The 18577-nt window shown below is 35.7% G+C and overlaps 1 protein-coding gene across 1 annotated transcript in view; it reads left to right on the plus strand.

Moving 5' to 3' along the window:
• Window positions 1-13197, plus strand: part of slc7a10b (solute carrier family 7 member 10b) — a 33905-nt gene extending 20708 nt beyond the window's left edge. Inside the window, exons 6-11 of the mRNA XM_059334925.1 lie at window positions 1709-1832; window positions 4772-4875; window positions 4956-5052; window positions 6521-6670; window positions 9028-9205; window positions 11894-13197. Coding sequence (XP_059190908.1) covers window positions 1709-1832; window positions 4772-4875; window positions 4956-5052; window positions 6521-6670; window positions 9028-9205; window positions 11894-12024 — 784 coding nt within the window. The 3' untranslated portion in view covers window positions 12025-13197. The remainder of the gene's footprint in view (window positions 1-1708; window positions 1833-4771; window positions 4876-4955; window positions 5053-6520; window positions 6671-9027; window positions 9206-11893) is intronic.
• The last annotated feature ends 5380 nt before the right edge of the window (window positions 13198-18577 follow it).

Genomic DNA, 18577 nt, shown 5'->3' on the forward strand with positions numbered 1-18577 from the left:
GAAGTAGAGATTAAAAGTTATTACAATGTAAAATTGTAAGTTAGTACAACTTACAGTTGAGTTGACAAAAATCTGAATTCAGAGTTGAGCAGACTCAAAAACAAAACTTAAAATATTTTGTTCAATTGTCCAACTTAAAATTTTATCGAAGTTTGTTGCCTTGAAATTTTGAATTCACCCAACTTTTTTTGCAGTGTAGAGACAGCTAGCCTGGCTCTGTCTAAATGGAAAAAATCCACCTACCAGCATCTCTAAAGCTCAGTGATTAACATGTTTTATTGTAGCTGAAGTGTAAAATGGCAAGTCAAAGTTTTATGGGGTGATAGGTCTGGGACTATTTCTTGTCTCGTTTTAAAATGAATTGACTTTCTTTGGAAAATTAAACAAACAAAACAATGTGGAACTGTTCCTTTAATATCTGTATTAAGTCTTTACATGTGCAATTTTCTGTTGAGTGATTTTTTTATGTTGTTGGAGGACATAATTTTAAGTTTTTAATATATTTAAAATAAAATTCCAATATACAATATGGGTGCCAATCTGACTCAAACTCCCTGAAGTTGAACATTGTATTGTTTTTATAACTTATGTAAAGGTAGTTTGGAGAATAATCAGTGGCTTATTTGCATTTTCTCCCTAGATTACTAAGTTTATGACCTGAACATTTTTTGAACTGCATTTGTTAGAAGAGAGCCGTATTTACTGTGAAATCTACATGTTTTCGGGTGCATTTCTGGGAACATTTGAAAACAATCTATTAAAAACAACCATAAACTTTTAAAAAGTACATTTTTGGAGGGGTAAACTTTATAAAAGGGAAAAAAACAATCAGACTTACAAATCAATTATTAAGAGATTTAGGCCCCGTTCACACGAGGACGGTCTGAACAGAAGACGCAAAAGTGGCGTCGCGTCTTCACTTTTTATTCCTCGTTTAGACGAGCGTTTTCGGGAGGAAATCTGCTGCATACGGTGACGCAAAAGTGTGTGAAATTCGATTGTATGCAGCCAGGCGGCATCACTTAAAGCGATAAGAGCATCTTTGGGCATGCAGAAGTTTTCACGCCACACATTTCCATCAGCTACTCCTTCCACAAAGTTCTCCACCATCACTAGATCTCCCAGGTCTCGTTCACAGCCGTCTGGCTCGCCTCCGACGAATTGCTGCATCCAAAATGTGTTGGAGGTAATTCCAGATCCTTCTCTGTTCACTAATACTATCTGTACATATCCTGTACATTTGGTGGAAAGACTCCTGTAAGTTTATTAGAGCTGCCAGAGCAGCTTGAAGGTCCGACGCATGGAAATAATCCCACGTTTGTTTATTTTCCTTTACTGGAGCATGTATGTGACGTAAACACATACGTGACGTGAGCAGATCAGATCAGAGTTTTGCGTCTTGTCAGTGTAGACGACACGCTACGGCGGAGCGTATTTAACTTTTCCACTTTGGAGGGTGGTTTCAGATTTTTGCGTCTTTAAGCCCCCAAAACGCCGTCACCGTCTAAAGGAAAGGCACTTCCGATACAATATTTTGTTGTTTTTACCCGCGAGCGTCCTCGTGTGAACGGGGCCTTATGCTGGTTGGTATTTTCCACCCACACTGGTGGTGTGTTGTCAACAGTTTCTCCTTTTTATAATTGTCTGAACCCAACCTTCATGCATGTTTGATTGCTATCATCTGTGCATGGTGTGTGGCCTCGATCAGGAATCTACCTCGTGCCATCTACATCTCCATACCATTGGTGACCTTTGTGTACACGCTCACCAACATCGCCTACTTTTCCTCCATGTCGCCTGAGGAGCTGCTGTCATCCAATGCCGTGGCTGTAGTGAGTAACGTGGCTCAATGATGATCAGTGGCAACAGTCACAATTATGCTTCATCTTTTAGGCTTTTAGATCAAGCAACTAGTAGTGAAATATTACTCAATATACACTACTGGTCAAAAGTTTTGGAACACCCCAACTTTTCCAGAATTTTATTGAAAATTATGCAGTTTAATGTCTCAGTGCAACATGATCTCACAGAAATCCGTGAAATAGCCACGGATTTCGCTTAACTCAAAATCCGTGGAATAGCCACGGATTCGCTCAAATTTCCGTGAAACTGACACGGATTTCGCTACAATGCAAGTTAATGACATATATTAGAAAATATTGAAAATAAAACATACATTTCTCGCTACAAATGTGATAAAAATCCATTTTTATGCAGAAACTAGGTCAAAATATTGATTTTTCACTAAAAATGAGAGAACTGTCCGCCATGTTTTTTGTTCTGACCGCTGGGACCTTGAAAGTCACATGACTTGGAACAAACCAATAGCCACGGGAAATGACTGTCATTAACTTGCATTGTAGCGAAATCCGTGTCAGTTTCACGGAAATTTGAGCGATTCCGTGGCTATTCCACAGATTTTGAGTTAAGCGAAATCTGTGGCTATTTCACGGATTTCTGTGAGACCAGGTTGCTCAGTGAACTCTGAAATTAATGCATATAACAAATTAACAATTGACGTTAAAAAAATAAATCATAGAATCAATTTAGAAAGGAAAATGTATTCTAAACTTTTGACTCATCGAAGTATCCTCCTTGGGCAGATATAACAGCTGAACACAATCGTGGCATTCTTTCTACAATGGAAATCAAATATTCTTCAGAAAGTTCTTCCCAACTCTGTTGCAGGAGTTCACTTAAATGTGGAGCAACTTGTAGGTTGCAGACATAGGAGGTGGTAAGTAAGAAAAGTTGGGACACTTGTAGGAATTGGTAGCAACCTAGCAACTTTCAAGGCTCGATCAACCTCCGTTGCTGCAGAACTGCTTTAAGTTGTTAACCCATTTCTTGTTCCCCGAAAAAGGCGTTTTTGTATAATTATGAAATGTACATTATTTTTCAGTTTTGGTTAAGCTTACCTTTTTTTATTTACCTCTGGCAGTTCAATACGGAAGCCCTGAACCGCAAGTGAAGAATTTTTTTTTTGAGATGTTATCTTGTTATTTCGAGATCATATCTCGTTATTTCAAGATAATATCTCATTATTTCGAGATAATACACATATGTAAAAAAAAATAAGAATTAAAAAAAAAAAATCTTCAAATTTTTTTTTTCTTCAGATATTATCTCATTATTTAGAGATAATATCTCGTAATTACGAGATAATATATCGTTATTTCGAGATAACACACCTATGTAAAAAAAAAATATATTTTTTTTAAAATCTCGAAATAATGAGATAATATCTGAAGAAAAAAACATTTTTGGAAGATTTTTTTCTTTTTAATTCTTTTTTTTTTTTTTTTTTTACATATGTGTATTATCTCGAAATAATGAGATATTATCTTGAAATAACGAGATATGATCTTGAAATAACAAGATAACATCTCAAAAAAAATTTTCTTCACTTGCGGTTCAGGGCTTCCGTAGTTCACCACTTACCTTTGTACCCTTTCAAGCTGTTCATTGGACTTGAACTGCTTGAATTTCAATAAAAAACTGGAAAAATTGTGGTGTTCTAAAACTTTTGACCGGTAGTGTATTTACCCAAGGCATAAATTCATTGGTCAACACTACACCTCGCTCTCTATTGGTCGTGGAGTTTTTACAGGGTTATTTTTACGAAGAAGGTTCCGAAGCTGGATCGCTGGAAATCTGTGCAGCGATATATATATTTGAACGAAAGCAGCATACAGTTCAAATCTAAGCACAATCGCGGGTGTGTTTTGAGTGCAAGGGCAGAGTTTTTGAAGAAAAGTATTACAAAATCTGAACTTGAAGTCAATGAGTTTTAAACCTCAATCTTGAATAAAGTTGGGAAAATTACCCAGAAAAGCAAGATTCTGATTCACCAGCATACCCACGGTGGTAAGAACAAAATTGGCCAGTGCTGACGGCTTTCATGCGCACTTATTTCTTCACACATATTAGTTAGTTAGGCCCATCAAGTTTACTGCATTCAGTTCAACATTACCACACTGTCTTCTCTACAGTTAACCCCCTAGTGCTGAAACCTGTTACATAGAATAACCAGGAGCCTTAAAAAGTCTTTTAACCCTTTGATGCACAACATATGGACAACACTTCTAAAGTATAACATGGGTTAAAATTACTCATTTATCCAAATTTGTATTAAAATTAAATTACTTAATACTATAATAATAGTATTTTTTTTCAAATAGTTACTTTCCACACATATATTTAATATATTTAACGTGTTTATGTATCATTTTGTCACACATACAGTGTATCTGGAAGGTATTAACAGAGCTTCACTTTTTCCACATTTTTTTATGTTTCAGCCTGATTCCAAAATTGATTAAATTCATTTTTCCTTAAAGTTATACACACAATACCCCCATAATGACATTTTTGACCCATGTTGTGCATTAGAAGCGTAGTGATACAAAAAGGGTTTTTATTCAAAAAGTAAGAAATGAAAAACAAAAAATTAGGATGTATGATGATGAAAAACAAATTGATTGAGGAAAACCTGGAATACTGAATGATGAAATTAATTTATTGCGAAGATATAGAAAATTAAAAACTCAGTCGGGTCACTTTAGACCCATGTTGTGCATCAAAGGGTTAAAAACACTAGACCTTTTTTAATTTTGGCAACAAGAAGTAAAGCATAACAATGTTTATATTCTGCATTTAATAAGATATCCGATGTCCAATGAAACAGAAGAGAAAAACACATTCACCACCTGTCACGTTGCAGTGTTCACCAGTTTTATACACATCAGTGATTCTGTCTGTCGTCTTGCAGACATTTGGAGAGAAGTTGTTGGGAATGTTCTCCGTCATCATGCCGATCTCCGTGGCTCTGTCCACCTTCGGAGGAATCAATGGCTACCTGTTCACGTCCTCTAGGTGAGATCCACTGCCCCGCCTGCTCCTTCTTACTGCCTTAATGTGGCTGCTAATGGGCCCTCTGCTGTTTCTGCCTGCAGGTTGTGTTTCTCTGGAGCCAGAGAAGGTCATCTGCCCAGCCTGCTGGCCATGATCCATTATAAGAACTGCACACCCATCCCTGCCCTGCTGGTCTGCGTACGTACAACCTCACATTCACATATTTATTGTCCTTAACCGCGTTCAGGGGGCAGTGGCACATTAAAGTGGTAGGACACCCCAGGGTTGACCCAGAAGAAATCAGTGAACTGCCCCCTTTAAAGGAACACTCCACCGTTTTTTCATATTAAAACATGTTATTCGGTCAAGTAAGACGAGTTGATACAGACCTCTTGCGTCTCAATGCGTGCACTCAATCGCCCTGGCGCGCGGCGCCACTTGGCTAGCACTTAGCTTAGCCCAGTTCATTCATTAGGATCCAAACAGATGGACAGTTAGAAGCGACCAAACTCCTCCACGTTTTCCCTATTTAAATACAGCAATATCATCACTCCTGAGGGGAGAAGATTTTTCAGGAGTGATGATATTACTGCGCCGAGTTGAAGTGCTCCCAAGTGCTATTCCGCCATACATTATAGTTATCCTTTTTATCCGCTTAGAAAAGCGCCACGTTTTATTTTGTGTCGCCATACTTGGTCGTTTAACTACTCGTGTAGCTGTATTTAAATAGGGAAAACGTGGAGGAGTTTGGTCGCTTCTAACTGTCCATCTGTTTGGATACTAATGAATGAACTGGGCTAAGCTAAGTGCTAGCCAAGTGGCGCCGCGCGCCAGGGCGATTGAGTGCACGCATTGAGACGCAAGAGGTCTGTATCAACTCGTCTTACTTGACCGAATAACATGCTTTAATATGAAAAAACGGTGGAGTGTTCCTTTAAATTGCATCACATAGGGGTTTTTTAATTTATTCAACCTTTATTTATACAGGTAATTTAATTTAGTCACAGGATCTCATTCTCAAGAGAGACCTGCGTGGTGAATACACACAAAGTTACAGACAAAACAGGACATTGACACAAAGACAAAATAGTGTAAAATGCTCAATTGGTAGGCCTTTTTTATAACTATGAATAAGAACAAGACCAGACCCCCACAGAAGCTCTCTCCAGATTTCTAAAAAGTAGTTTATTTTCTTCAGGGGAATCATGCCGGGCAGCTTCAGTTCCTGCTGAAACCTTTTTACCGTCACTATAACAGCACTGTTTATTTGACATGTCAAGTCAAGTCAAGTCAAAGTTTATTTATAGAGCACATTTAAAAACAACCTCAGTTGACCAAAGTGCTGTACAGATATTAAAATAGAATAAATCATACACAACTGGGTATAAATAAAAACAATAAAAAGAATAAAATACTAAAAACAGTAACAATAGAATAAAATAGAATAAAATAGTCATAAAAACTCAATCCAAAACAGAGTTAGAGATACAAAAGACAAATAAAAGGGTAAAAAAGTAAAAAAGAAAGCCAAGGATTCTTGCCTAGCTGGGACTGAACGCCAAGGAGAATAAATAGGTTTTTAATAATGTTTTAAAGTGCTCAACAGACTGTAAATGGATAATGAAAATATACACCTAAAATAAATTGACTTTGCTGTGTTTTTCAGTGCGCTGCCACCATTGTTATCCTCTGCATCGGAGAGACACACAACCTGATCAACTACGTCTCCTTCATCAACTATCTCTCATACGGCGTCACCATTGCAGGCCTGCTGTACTACCGCTGGAAGAAACCCAACCTGTACCGACCCATCAAGGTAACATCAGCATCAGGTACAACATTGGTTAGGTATTTATTTAAAAGGGAAGAAAAGGACATTTATTTTTTTAAGTTACTGAGTAACCGTCCTGAAGCAGGTGATTAAAGCATGGAAACAATCAAATACACCAAAATTAAGAGCATGGGTATTAACAGCAGAACAAAGTTTAGAGATGGAAAAACTAACTTTTAGAAATAGGGAACAAATACATATTTGGAACAAGTAATACTGTAAAGAAAGGCTGGTAAAAACGGTGGAAATATTTAATCAAATTAAGGAGATGAACTAAATGGTCCCCTCACCAACACTAACACTAACATGCATACACACACACACAGATTCATGAACACGCATACATGCACCACCGCTTATTTTTTCATTATATTATTACCCTTTTTTGTTTTTGTTTTGTGTCATTAGTTTGTTGTTTATTCCTTTTCTTGGAGATCCTCATTTGGGGATACCAGTTTGCCTTGTATATATGTTTGTCTGTTTACCCTATGTTTTTGTTATTTACTTTGTGAATATATACCTTGAAAAAAAGGGGGGGGGGGAATGCAAGGTACAATATTTTAAAGAAAACGAAATGACTCATTGTGTTTGTGAAAGTAAGAAGCCTTGCAATAAAGTATTAAAAAAAAGGTAACATCAGCAAGTTCATTTACTGTTGAGTGAAATTTAGACATTTTTTTAAATTATGATTTTAATAAATTAAATTATTAATTTACAGTTCATACAAGTACAGCTGAAACTATGAACTGATTTATCAATTTGTCAAGTGAAAAAATAAATTGGCATGGTTTAGATAATTTGAAAGGATCTTACTTATTATAATGTTAGTAATTGTTGTGTATGAGTAATGGGGGTCGTGGGGGTGGGGGTTGGTTGTAATGCCATTTCTCACTTTTTTCACTATTTTTACAAACAAGCAATCAATCGATTCATGGATAAAATAGTCAGCAGGTTAATCCACAATGAAAATAATTTATTAGTTAAAATTTTAAAAGGAGATCCACCTTAACCAACTAAAACAGTGAAATTATGTTTTTGCATTAATGCATGAGTAATATATTCTTTTTTTTTAATTAACTTTTTATTGAGGAATTTAACATTTTATACAGAACAAAGAACAGGAACAGTTAGGATGTTTTTCACTTAGCATCATTTGCAGCAGTCGTCGTTAGTTAAATGTTAGTTAAACGACAGCTTTACATAAAGTCAGATCATTTCGACCAAGTTTTATAAAATGAGTCCATTTGCAATTTTGGTTGAAAAGTCACTTTTTCCATTTTGTAGATTTCTTGTATAATGTTGATCCAGTCCTCATTTGTTGGTTGCTCAGGCTTGAGCCATCTTCTGGTAACGACCTTTTTGCTTGCTGCTAAAAGAATATAAAGCAGTTTCTTGTCTCCATTACTAAAGCCGTCTAGTATTATATTACCAAGATACAGTTTCAAATAAAAAGGGGAAAATTGAGAACATATTCTGCACATGATGATGAATCTCAACCCAACACCCCTGAATAATTTGACAGTTCCAGAAAACATGGAAATGATTAGCTCCTTCTATACCACACCTCCAGCAGGCATCTCCAGTTCAGTAATATAAATATTCTATTATATATAACACTGGGACATTCTTATACTTGTAATATTTTAACTACATTTCCCTGATCATATGTGCATACTTTTACTGAGGTACATTTTTTTTTAATGCAGCACAGATTTACCTACCTTCTTTGTTACCTACACTACTGGTCAAAAGTTTTAGAACACACCAACTTTTCCAGAATTTATTTGAAAATGATGCAGTTTAATGTCTCAGTGTACTCTGAAATTAATGCACATTTGCAACATTTAAAATTCTTTATTGAGCATGATAGTGTTTTGAAAGTAAAAAAAAAGATTCTAAATCGCATTTTATGTTGGACTAAAGGACCAAAAAAAAGACACAAAATGTCAAAAGAAGACACCAAAAGACACAAAATGACTAAAAAAAGACACATGAAAAGAATTCAAAAATGGACAAAATAGCCCAAGACTCCATAGAGTTAAGTTGTTAACCCATTTCTTGTTCCCTGAAAAAGGCCTACTTGTATAATTCTGAAATGTACATTATCTTTCAGTTTTGGTTAAGCTTACCTTTTTTTATTTACCTCTGGCAGTTCACCACTTACCTTTGTACCCTTTCAAGCTGTTCATTTGACTTGAACTGCTTGAATCAATAAAATTTTCAATAAAAAACTGGAAAAATTGGGGTGTTCTAAAACTTTTGACAGGTAGTGTATATATAAATATATTTTCATCTATGAATCGTAGAATGATTGTAAATGTTTACCTTCATGTTTCCTTCAGGTGAACCTGTTGGTTCCTGTGTGCTACCTGATGTTCTGGGCGCTGCTGCTGGGTTTCAGTCTTTACTCAGAGCCGGTGGTTTGTGGCGTCGGTTTAGTCATCATGCTCACCGGCGTACCCGTCTACTTCCTGGGCGTCCATTGGAAAGAAAAACCAAAGTGCATCTACAACTTCATCGGTGAGTTCCTAAAAGGTTCCCAATAGGTTTGTCTGTTGTCGTCAGTGGTGGAAAGTTACGTCAGTATATATTTCCATTTTATGCGACTTCCTACTTCCACTCCACTGTATCTCAGAAGCAAATATTCTACTTTAGTCCAATACATTTATTGGCTATCATTAGTAACTTGACAGATTTAGATTTTTAATACAAATTAGAAATCAAGTAATAAATTAAGATTATTGTAGATTAAACTACCCAGCAGTATATAAAGTAAGTACAATCAGCTCCGTCTTTATCATCTTAATGTTGAAGTGATGAACACATTAATGCATTAATAATTATAATCCAATTATATAAATATTATTCTAAAATGGGCCATATGGTTTAAAATGTTTTATTTTTGTACTTTAAATGTAGTTTTGAGCTTTTACTTACAGTATTAATCTCAAAGATTTTCATTGAAATACATGTCTGTTCAAGGTACAATATCTAACATTTCCACATTAAAATGTATAGCAGTAGACAATTTTTTACAACTCTGATATGACTCAAGGTGTAACGGGTTGTGTAAGGACCCAATTGCAGCACACAGGATACCAGGAACACTTGGTTATTGCTTTTAATGTAAACCTTGGCAGGTACAGACCAATATACACTTTGAACAGCTTGAATGTCACAACAAAGTCTCTCCAGGTCAGGGACAGAAGGCTGGTGAGTTTACCGGGGGTCAGGCAAGACGGGTAGATCAGAGGCAGGCAGGGTCGGCAACAGGAAATCAGTCCGAGGAAAATCGCTGGAAAGTCTGTCATTAAAGAGCAGAGAACTATCTGGCAGTGAGTGTGTGTGAGGCAGGAGTCTTTATAGTGGCTTGATTAGTGATCAGAGGCAGCTGGGTGAACAGGTGAAGAGAGTCTGGCTGATGAGGAGGGAGTGAAGAGGAGGCAGGCTCAGTGGAAAATTACTGGCGCTGTGTTCCAATACCCATACTTCCATGAGTACACTTAAACGCAGTACACTATCCGCACTTACTAAGTACGCAGATTTCAGCAGGTGAGTGTTGTTCCAAATTTAATTCTCCGTGGTGCACTTACCGGAAATGAGGCTCGCGACGGCCGCCGCGGATCGTCACCCGTGAAAAACTTCTGGCTTTGAACGGCGAAAAAATTATCCTTTGTGTTGTTTAATCTTTACTTCTACAATCCGGCAATATGGCTCCATTAACGCAGCAAATGTGGAAAATGCGCCGGCGTCGTCGGCCGCCATTACAAACATTTTTTCCGAGCTGAGCGGCTCTGCCTGGCTCCGCCTCTTCCGCTACGTAGACAAGATGGCGGCCGTTGAGTGCGTATAGTGTACATCGTTCCACACTCAACGTTTTGACCGTTATGAGGGCAACATCCGGGTCCTTTAGGTACACTTCTTTTCACCGCGAACGGAATCGGAACACCCTGCGTACTCAAACTAAGTATAGTAAGTACGGGAAGTATGGGGATTGGAACACAGCATGGGGGAGACAGAGCTGAAACTGTGACTCAAGGTAACTGTCTGTTTCATTTGGACACCTGTCAATGGCGTCACATCCCCTTTGTGCACGCCTCAGCGTTGTGGATGTCTGCCAGAAGCTGTCATAAATTAAAATTTATTCAGTTTTGAGCCACATTTTAGCCCCACTTTTTAGTTCTTGGTTGTTTTCTTTCAACTCTGATGATAGATTTTAGTCATCAGACATCTCGGTCTTAAGTTGTCAGAGAAGCAAGCTGAGCAAACATTAGTGGCAGCTCAGCTTGTAGCTGTCGTGTTGATTTTGCAACAAACAGCTTCAAAGAAACAGATTTCTAATATGAAACTGCTTTATTCATTTTAATGGGTTTTAAGCAGCAGGTCTGTTTGTTTTGGAGAGGAGGAGAACTGCAGATATTTCAGCTCGAGGTAAAAAACCTCCTGAACACTGTAGGAGTCCTAACAGGGAAAGGCTGACTGCAGTAAGGGCAACGAAGGGAAAGATAACAGCTACCCTGATCCAACGCTTCTTAACAATCCCACCAAAATCCGTCTTTTGTTATTGTTTTGATTGAGAGACTCCTAGTGGCAGAAAATCACACATTAAACATTTTAGGAACTATCTGTCACTAAATGAGGTAACATTTGCACAGTGGCGGGCAGTGCATTTCACACTTAGGCCTTCAGTGATGTCCGACTTAGTCACTTACAGTGCACAGACGCCCGCATTGTTGATTCTGAAGGCCCGGGCAGATTTCATACAGCCTGGCAACATAAGATAGCTGAATTCTGATTGGATAAAAACTCTAACCTAAAAACAACAGCACTGGAAGGAGCATAATATGACATGAAGAGAATATGAATACTTTTAGATATTTAGGGAAAGAAAATTAAAAATTAAATTAACCTTTATCATAATTATGATCATGATTTCTGGTTATGTTAGGCCAGCAGAGAAGGCCTTGCTGGCCCTGACGGCCCACCACTGCATTTGCAGTACTGTAAACTGGGAGTCTGTGGTGACATTCCTGGAAGAGTCAATAAAAGGTGTCACTGTTTTTTAATTCTTGGAAATGAGATCCAGAACACGATAGGATTTTTCAATGCAGGATTTTTTACTTTAAAGTAAAAGACCTGAAAACTTCTCCATCACTGGTTGTAGCTGATCTATAATGTATATAACTCCTGACTTGTGTTTTCCTGCAGAGAGGGCGACCTACGTGGGCCAGAGGTTGTGTTTCGTGGTCTTTCCTCAGATCGATCCCATCGAGATCGAACATCCTTCAGAATGGACTGACCGCACATCAGGCAGGAGCAGTTTTTCTGCCAATTCTTAAAAACATTTTTTTCTGAATATATGAAGATCTTTTGTTTTTGCCTCTTCGTTTTTATTCTGTTCACTGTGTAAGTCCGGACACTCCTTGCTGGTTTGGCAGCTTCCTGTCTGACCTTTGACCCTCTGAGACTCGAGTGGAAACGCCTGTTCTTCTGCGTGGGCTGCTTGCACTTTTTATTTTCTTCTATTTTCTACTAAGTCATCAAGTTACAACAACCTAATGCCAATGGTTTCACGATGTTGAAAATGACATTTATTCCCATTTTTGGACCCATTTGTTCCCTTTTTTCTGTAACATGACAGAACTCTGATTGACTGGCAGCTCTTTCTCTTGAATGTTGCTGCTGTTTTATCGTGCCTTAAGGCCTTTTCACACCAAGTCACAAACAATCTATAGAAAGTATTCTGGAAACAGTAAGAGTGAAACCTCAAATAACAACTCCACAGCCTTCATGTATTTTTTATTCTTCTATCCTTCTGCAAGACTGCTTCTAGTGTCACATTTCTCTGCTAATATACTGATTTCTGAGGTTTTACGCCAGTCTTGCCTTCTTTTCTGCTGGAAAAAGGGGTTAAGACAGCATTTTTAGACACGTATATCAGTAGAAGTCAGCAATGCACACGATAATACCATCATTTTAGAGAGCCCAATTAAAAAAACAGAACTTCCATAATAGAAGTAAGAAAGGTAACTTCTTTTAAAATCACATTGGTGGAAATGGCTTATAAAAAGCATGTAGAGTTGTTCAGTCTATCTAGATAAGGGCGGTACATTTGGTAACACTTTACAATAACCCTCATTTATAAATGGTAAACAGATAGTTTATTAATGTTTAATCATCATTTATAAACTGTATATAGGCCTTTTAGAATGGTAAATACATAATTTATTAATGTTTAACTAACTAAATAATTTATAAATGACAAATAGATGGTATATTAATGTAAGTTTATAGTTACTTTACCATTAAAAATTATAATTAATAGTTTATTAATAGTTTTAGTTGCACTCATTTTAACATTTTCAACAGCATATTAAGTATGTTAATGATTTTTAAATGATTCATATACCTTTGAGAAATTGGTTGAAAACATTTAAAGATGAAATATGTATAGCACTTTGTAAATGGTTATTAATTGTTTATAAACCATCTATAAACATCACTTAGTTGGTTATTGTAAAGTGTTACCATACATTTTACACTAAATCTCTCAACAACTAGATGAACATGCAGAAAAGAGTACTAAAATCTAGAAATTACGTAGCATTTTAGCACTTGTCTCAAAGTCGAGTGTTTAAAAAAAAAAAAAAAAGATTTTCTGGTTAGATGCCTGAAATAAACTTCTATGATTAACACAGGTTTAAGAGATTTTCACATTTGTTCTATGACAAAATATGCCAGTAAATACCCCCCAGTAAATTATTGTGAATTTTTGGATACAGGAGAAATAAATAGTTACTTCTTTGTATCGGAGTGCTAGACTAACTAAACTAGTTTTTTGTGTTTGCTGCTAAAAAAATGAAGGTTTGAATACTAGTATTCTCTGCTGTAATCAGATCCTTATTCCCAAAAGGTTGGGACGCTGTGAAAATGTAAGTAAAAACACAATGCAGCAAATTTATCAGTTTAACCATAAAATATATTGTCTTTGTACAGTTTTCAATTGAACATAATGTCGTGAAGGATTAGCAAATCGTTGCGTTCTGTTTTAGTTTTAGACAACGTCCCAACTTTTTTGCAATCGGGGTTCTAGATACCAATTTATCTCAGAATATGGACAGTAAACAGAACATGTTTCACTTTTTCAGAAACACCAGTAAAAGTTACTCTCAATGAGAGATTGCACTGAGTTTCAGAAGCCCGTGGAGCAACGTACACGCTGAATGTTGCGTCATGAATTCAGCTCTCTTTCTCTCTCCATGTCGTTGGTAATTTGCAACATGTTGTCTTTCAGTTGTAGGGTTATCTGGAAAAATCTAGAGCATGAGCTGATGTAAAATCTTGCAACACGTCCGGTTCATTATAAAACTCCTGGTGCAAATATCAGCTGTACGGACAAACAGCTGAATATAGATTTACAATTTAACCCTTTGATGCACAACATGGGTCTAAAGTGACCCGACAGAGTTTTTATGTTCTATATGTTTGCAATAAATTATTTTCATCATTCAATATTCCAGGTTTTCCTCAATTAGTTTGTTTTTGATCATCATACATCCTAATTTTTATGTTTTCTTTTATTCATTTTTTAATAAAATCCCTTTTTGTGTCACTACTCATCTAATGCACAACATGGGTCAAAAATGACCCATATCCATTTTTTTTTTTAACTAAGTAGCTTGTTAAGCTAACTACTTAGCTACCTTCTTGGCTAATTATTTAGCTAAGTAGCTTGCTAAACTAACTTCTTAGCTAACTTCTTGGCTAAGTATTTAGCTAAGTAGCTTGCTAAGCTAACTTCTTAGCTAACTTCTTGGCTGAAAAGTTAGCTTATCAAGCTACTTAGCCAAGTAGTTAGCTATGTAATAACACAAAAACTGTTTTTATTCATAAAGTATGAGAGGAAAAATGGAAATAATGATCTGTTGTCATCAAAAACAAGATATTTAAAAAATACTTGGAATATTCAATCATAAAATAAGTTGATATCAAAAGATAGAGCACAGAAATACACAGCAGCATTAAATAACATGAAGGGAATGAATGAGGGTCATTTTGGACCCATGTTGTGCATCAAAGGGTTAAACAAAAATAAACCATGTAGAAATGGCTGTGAATAAAAATACACTGTGTTTGCAGACTGTCTGCAAGACATAAAGAGAAAAAGGTGTATTTTTGTGGAAATTTCAGTCTTGGTGTGAAAAGGCCTTTACCAGGGAAAATGTATATTCAAATGTTTATTAACAGATTCACTCTATTAGATTTAATATATTTCGTGAGTGTCTTTTGCTTTGTGATTATTTGAGAAGCACTTTGGTCTTCCATCGTCTGTTTCTTTAGCGTTCAGTTTAAACCGTTTTCCTCTCATTTGTAAAACCAGAAGACCCTGGACTCATTTTGCACAAAGCACCGTCATATATCTCCCTGAGACCAAGGGCAAGCTCGAGTTTATTAACCTTTTGTTAACAAAGTAATTTTGTTCACTTGACCTGCTGCTGCTCTCACATCAATCCACATCGCTCCGGTTTCTTGGAATCAACTGAATTACTGTAGAAATGCTTACCAATCCCTGCATCAAAGTAAGATTTTAAAAAATGTTGTTGTGGCAGCTTTTGTTATGTATATTAAGCCATTCTAATGCAATGTGAGTGATACAGAATCTGGCATTTAAAAAAAAATGTATTATCAGTGTAATTCTTCTTGGTCAGGAATCCCTCTGCTCAAGTTGGCTTTATAAATGGTACAAAGCCAACTTTGAATTAATAACTCAGTCAATATGGACGTGATACTTTAAATGTGTAACCACTGAGATACCTTTTCAGTTTTATTCTGTCAGACAAATGCTGTTATGAAACGGTGATTAAATCAGTTAACACGTTAGCCAGTTAGCATGTTTAGACTCTATATCAAATCATTGCTTTATGACTGCAGTTTTTTGACACATAACAACAGAAAGAGTGTCTTACAATGCAAAATGTAATAATCAATAGAAAAGTTTATCTTTGCACAGAAAACAAGCAGTTTGTTGCTCGAATGCCTCCCAGCAACACAGAAGGTGTTATTTATAAAAAAAACCTTATAATCCCACTGTTGATTAATATGCAAATTATTATTACATTATCATCTCTGGTTTAAATAGTTCAGATTACATGTTTATGACTTATGCAGATGATACTGGGAGTTTTCCATGCTTGCTATGTACCACTGACATGAAACATACCAACTGTATACCATATGTACGATATATACTAATCCTTAGTATGCTGTTTTGTAGTTAGTATCTATATATATCTATATCTATATATATATATATATATATATAGTATAGATCTCCCACCTGAGTAAAAGTAGTAATACTACAGTATAGAAATACTCTGTTACAGTTCAATGTCCTGCATTCAAAATAAAGTAAAAGAACATATATATTAACATTAAAACAAGCTTATGTAAAGTATATATAAAAAAAGTTGTTATAATCATTGAGGCATTAATGTGTTAATCACTTTAATCTTGCGGCTCATAATATGGAGCTTATTTTAATTACTTTATATACTACTGGGTTGAGGGTTATAATAACTTTTTTATGTGCTTCTTTTAGGGACATTCTGACATGTTTAAGTACATTTAATTGGAAACTTTTCTAAACTTTATATCCTGTATGAGTTAGTGTGAAGTATGGAATTGGGACACTGCTTCATTTATTTATGGTTATAACTGTTTATGTATTACTGCACATTATCCCTGTTTATTTCACCTGGTTCTGCTGAATGACGGACCAACTGACTCTGAGAATATTTCTGTATTTTATTTTTTGTTTTCAGTATTCAATTTACAGTGGAGGCACCCCCCAGTCTGAGAATCTCCCTCAAGCAGCAGCATACTTAAAGAGGAATACTCAACTTTCCATGTAATTTTTAACCCATAAGAACCCACGGTGACACACGTGTAAGAAACACTTTAAATCTTCTAGAATCTCCCATATTCAGCTTTATGTTTCACCTTAACTCATTAAATCCCTAAGTGACGTAAACTGTGTGACTGGAAACAGAAATGTAAAAGTAGCTAATTTTAAAAAGCTTATTTTTTGTTACTAGGCTAAGTTTAAACCAATTTAACAATTCTAATCCGTTAATGGGGAGTGCTGTGTTGCATTTAACTTGTTCTGATCACATTTCCAGAACAAATTAAAGTCACAATTTTGATATATGTTGTGGAGATGCAAAAGAAAAAGGCAAATTTGTGTCTCTGTACGCAGACAATGTGTCTAGTTTTTTTCTATTTTAAAATAAAAAAAATATCCTAAACATAAATACCATAAACGCCCATTGTAGCGTATATATGTCACATCAAAGATATTTGACATTTAGGGGTAGTAGTTTTTTAAAAAACATCAGAAATATGTTCTATGTGGTTCACTTATAGAACACATCCTTTAAGGATAACTGGGTCTGGGTTCTTATGGGTTAAAGTATTGGGTTTTAACAAGGTTGAGCTTGAAGCACTTAAAGAGCTAAAAAAAAGTATTGTTATACTTAAGTTAAAGACTAAAACATAAATGCCACTGTGTTTTGTCAAATAATTAGTCCCAGATGTCAGACCTTCACCAGACTCCATTCAGAAAATTCACATTTTAAACGTTATTCATCATCGTTCATATCATTAGTTGGCGGACAAAACTATAAAAAAAGTATAAATTTAATCTTTTTACAAATCTTAATTGCTCTGTTGTTATTTTGGCATACTTTCCATTTATTGCATTTAAATTTAAATGAGGAATTTCAGGAATACACAGCCTTTGACCGAGTTTTATAGAAATGATCAGCTAACTTCACAGACTGGCTTCCAGAGCCTTATTTTAATCAGTTCACTACATTTTTTGAGGATGTCTGCTTTCTCAAATAACAGAAACCTTATTTTGTAACACAAGTCTTTAATGGCCTTATGCATTTCTATCTTCATAGACTATAGGGGGATTCATTCTGTTGGTAAATAACATGCAAGAAAAGCTGAACTCCAGGAGAACCACAGCACAGGATGTGAAGCAGCTGTTGTCTCACACATACAGACACTTTTACACTGTAAATTATTTGTAAAGCATTCAGTGTTTACAATGGGATCATTACATGCAGTGTTAACTCAGATGTATTTTAGAGCACTTTTTGTAAAAATGAGTAAAATAACTATAGCAGCACAATAAATTGAGAATGAACTGTAACAGGACTCATGTTATTTGACCTTCTGAGTTATGCTGATGCATTGAAGTATTGCAAATAATCTGTATTGTACTTTATTGGAGTATTTTCTTTTGCTTCTGCTTTATGCTCTTATTTTACGAAATCTCAGATGGAAATCATGTATTTAGAAACTATTTACTTTTCTCTGACAGCTTAAGTTACTTTTCACGTTAAGATTTCTGTTTAATTTACGGTAAAATACCGGCAGCTGTGGTTGCCAGAACATCACCGTAAAAAATACAGTGAGCGTATGTAAATGTAAATATCAGCAAAAACTGTAATTTATACTGAATAATCCCATTACTTTTAGGATAATTGTGTCATCGTGGTATTTCTCCATTAACTTTATGAAAAATTTATATTTTTACAGCAAAACTGTGTGTTTTCTACAGTTTATGGCGGTAGAATTTAAAGTTTTTTACTATTCTTTGATTGACAGTAATTAAAAGTATCTGCTACGGTGATGTACAATGTTTAATTTTACGACCTATTTCTGATGCAAATTGACAGTGTTTTACTGTAATTTCTACAAACATCTTTTACAGTGTACAAGACATACAAAGAGCTTATAAAATATGATGTTTTGTAAAAAATTCAATTCACCTAAAACTCTGTCCAAGAACAGTTTAATTATTCTGTAAGTGGCTTTATAGATAAT

This window comes from Centropristis striata, chromosome 6 (genome assembly GCF_030273125.1).
Source record: "Centropristis striata isolate RG_2023a ecotype Rhode Island chromosome 6, C.striata_1.0, whole genome shotgun sequence".
Lineage (NCBI taxonomy): Eukaryota > Metazoa > Chordata > Actinopteri > Perciformes > Serranidae > Centropristis > Centropristis striata.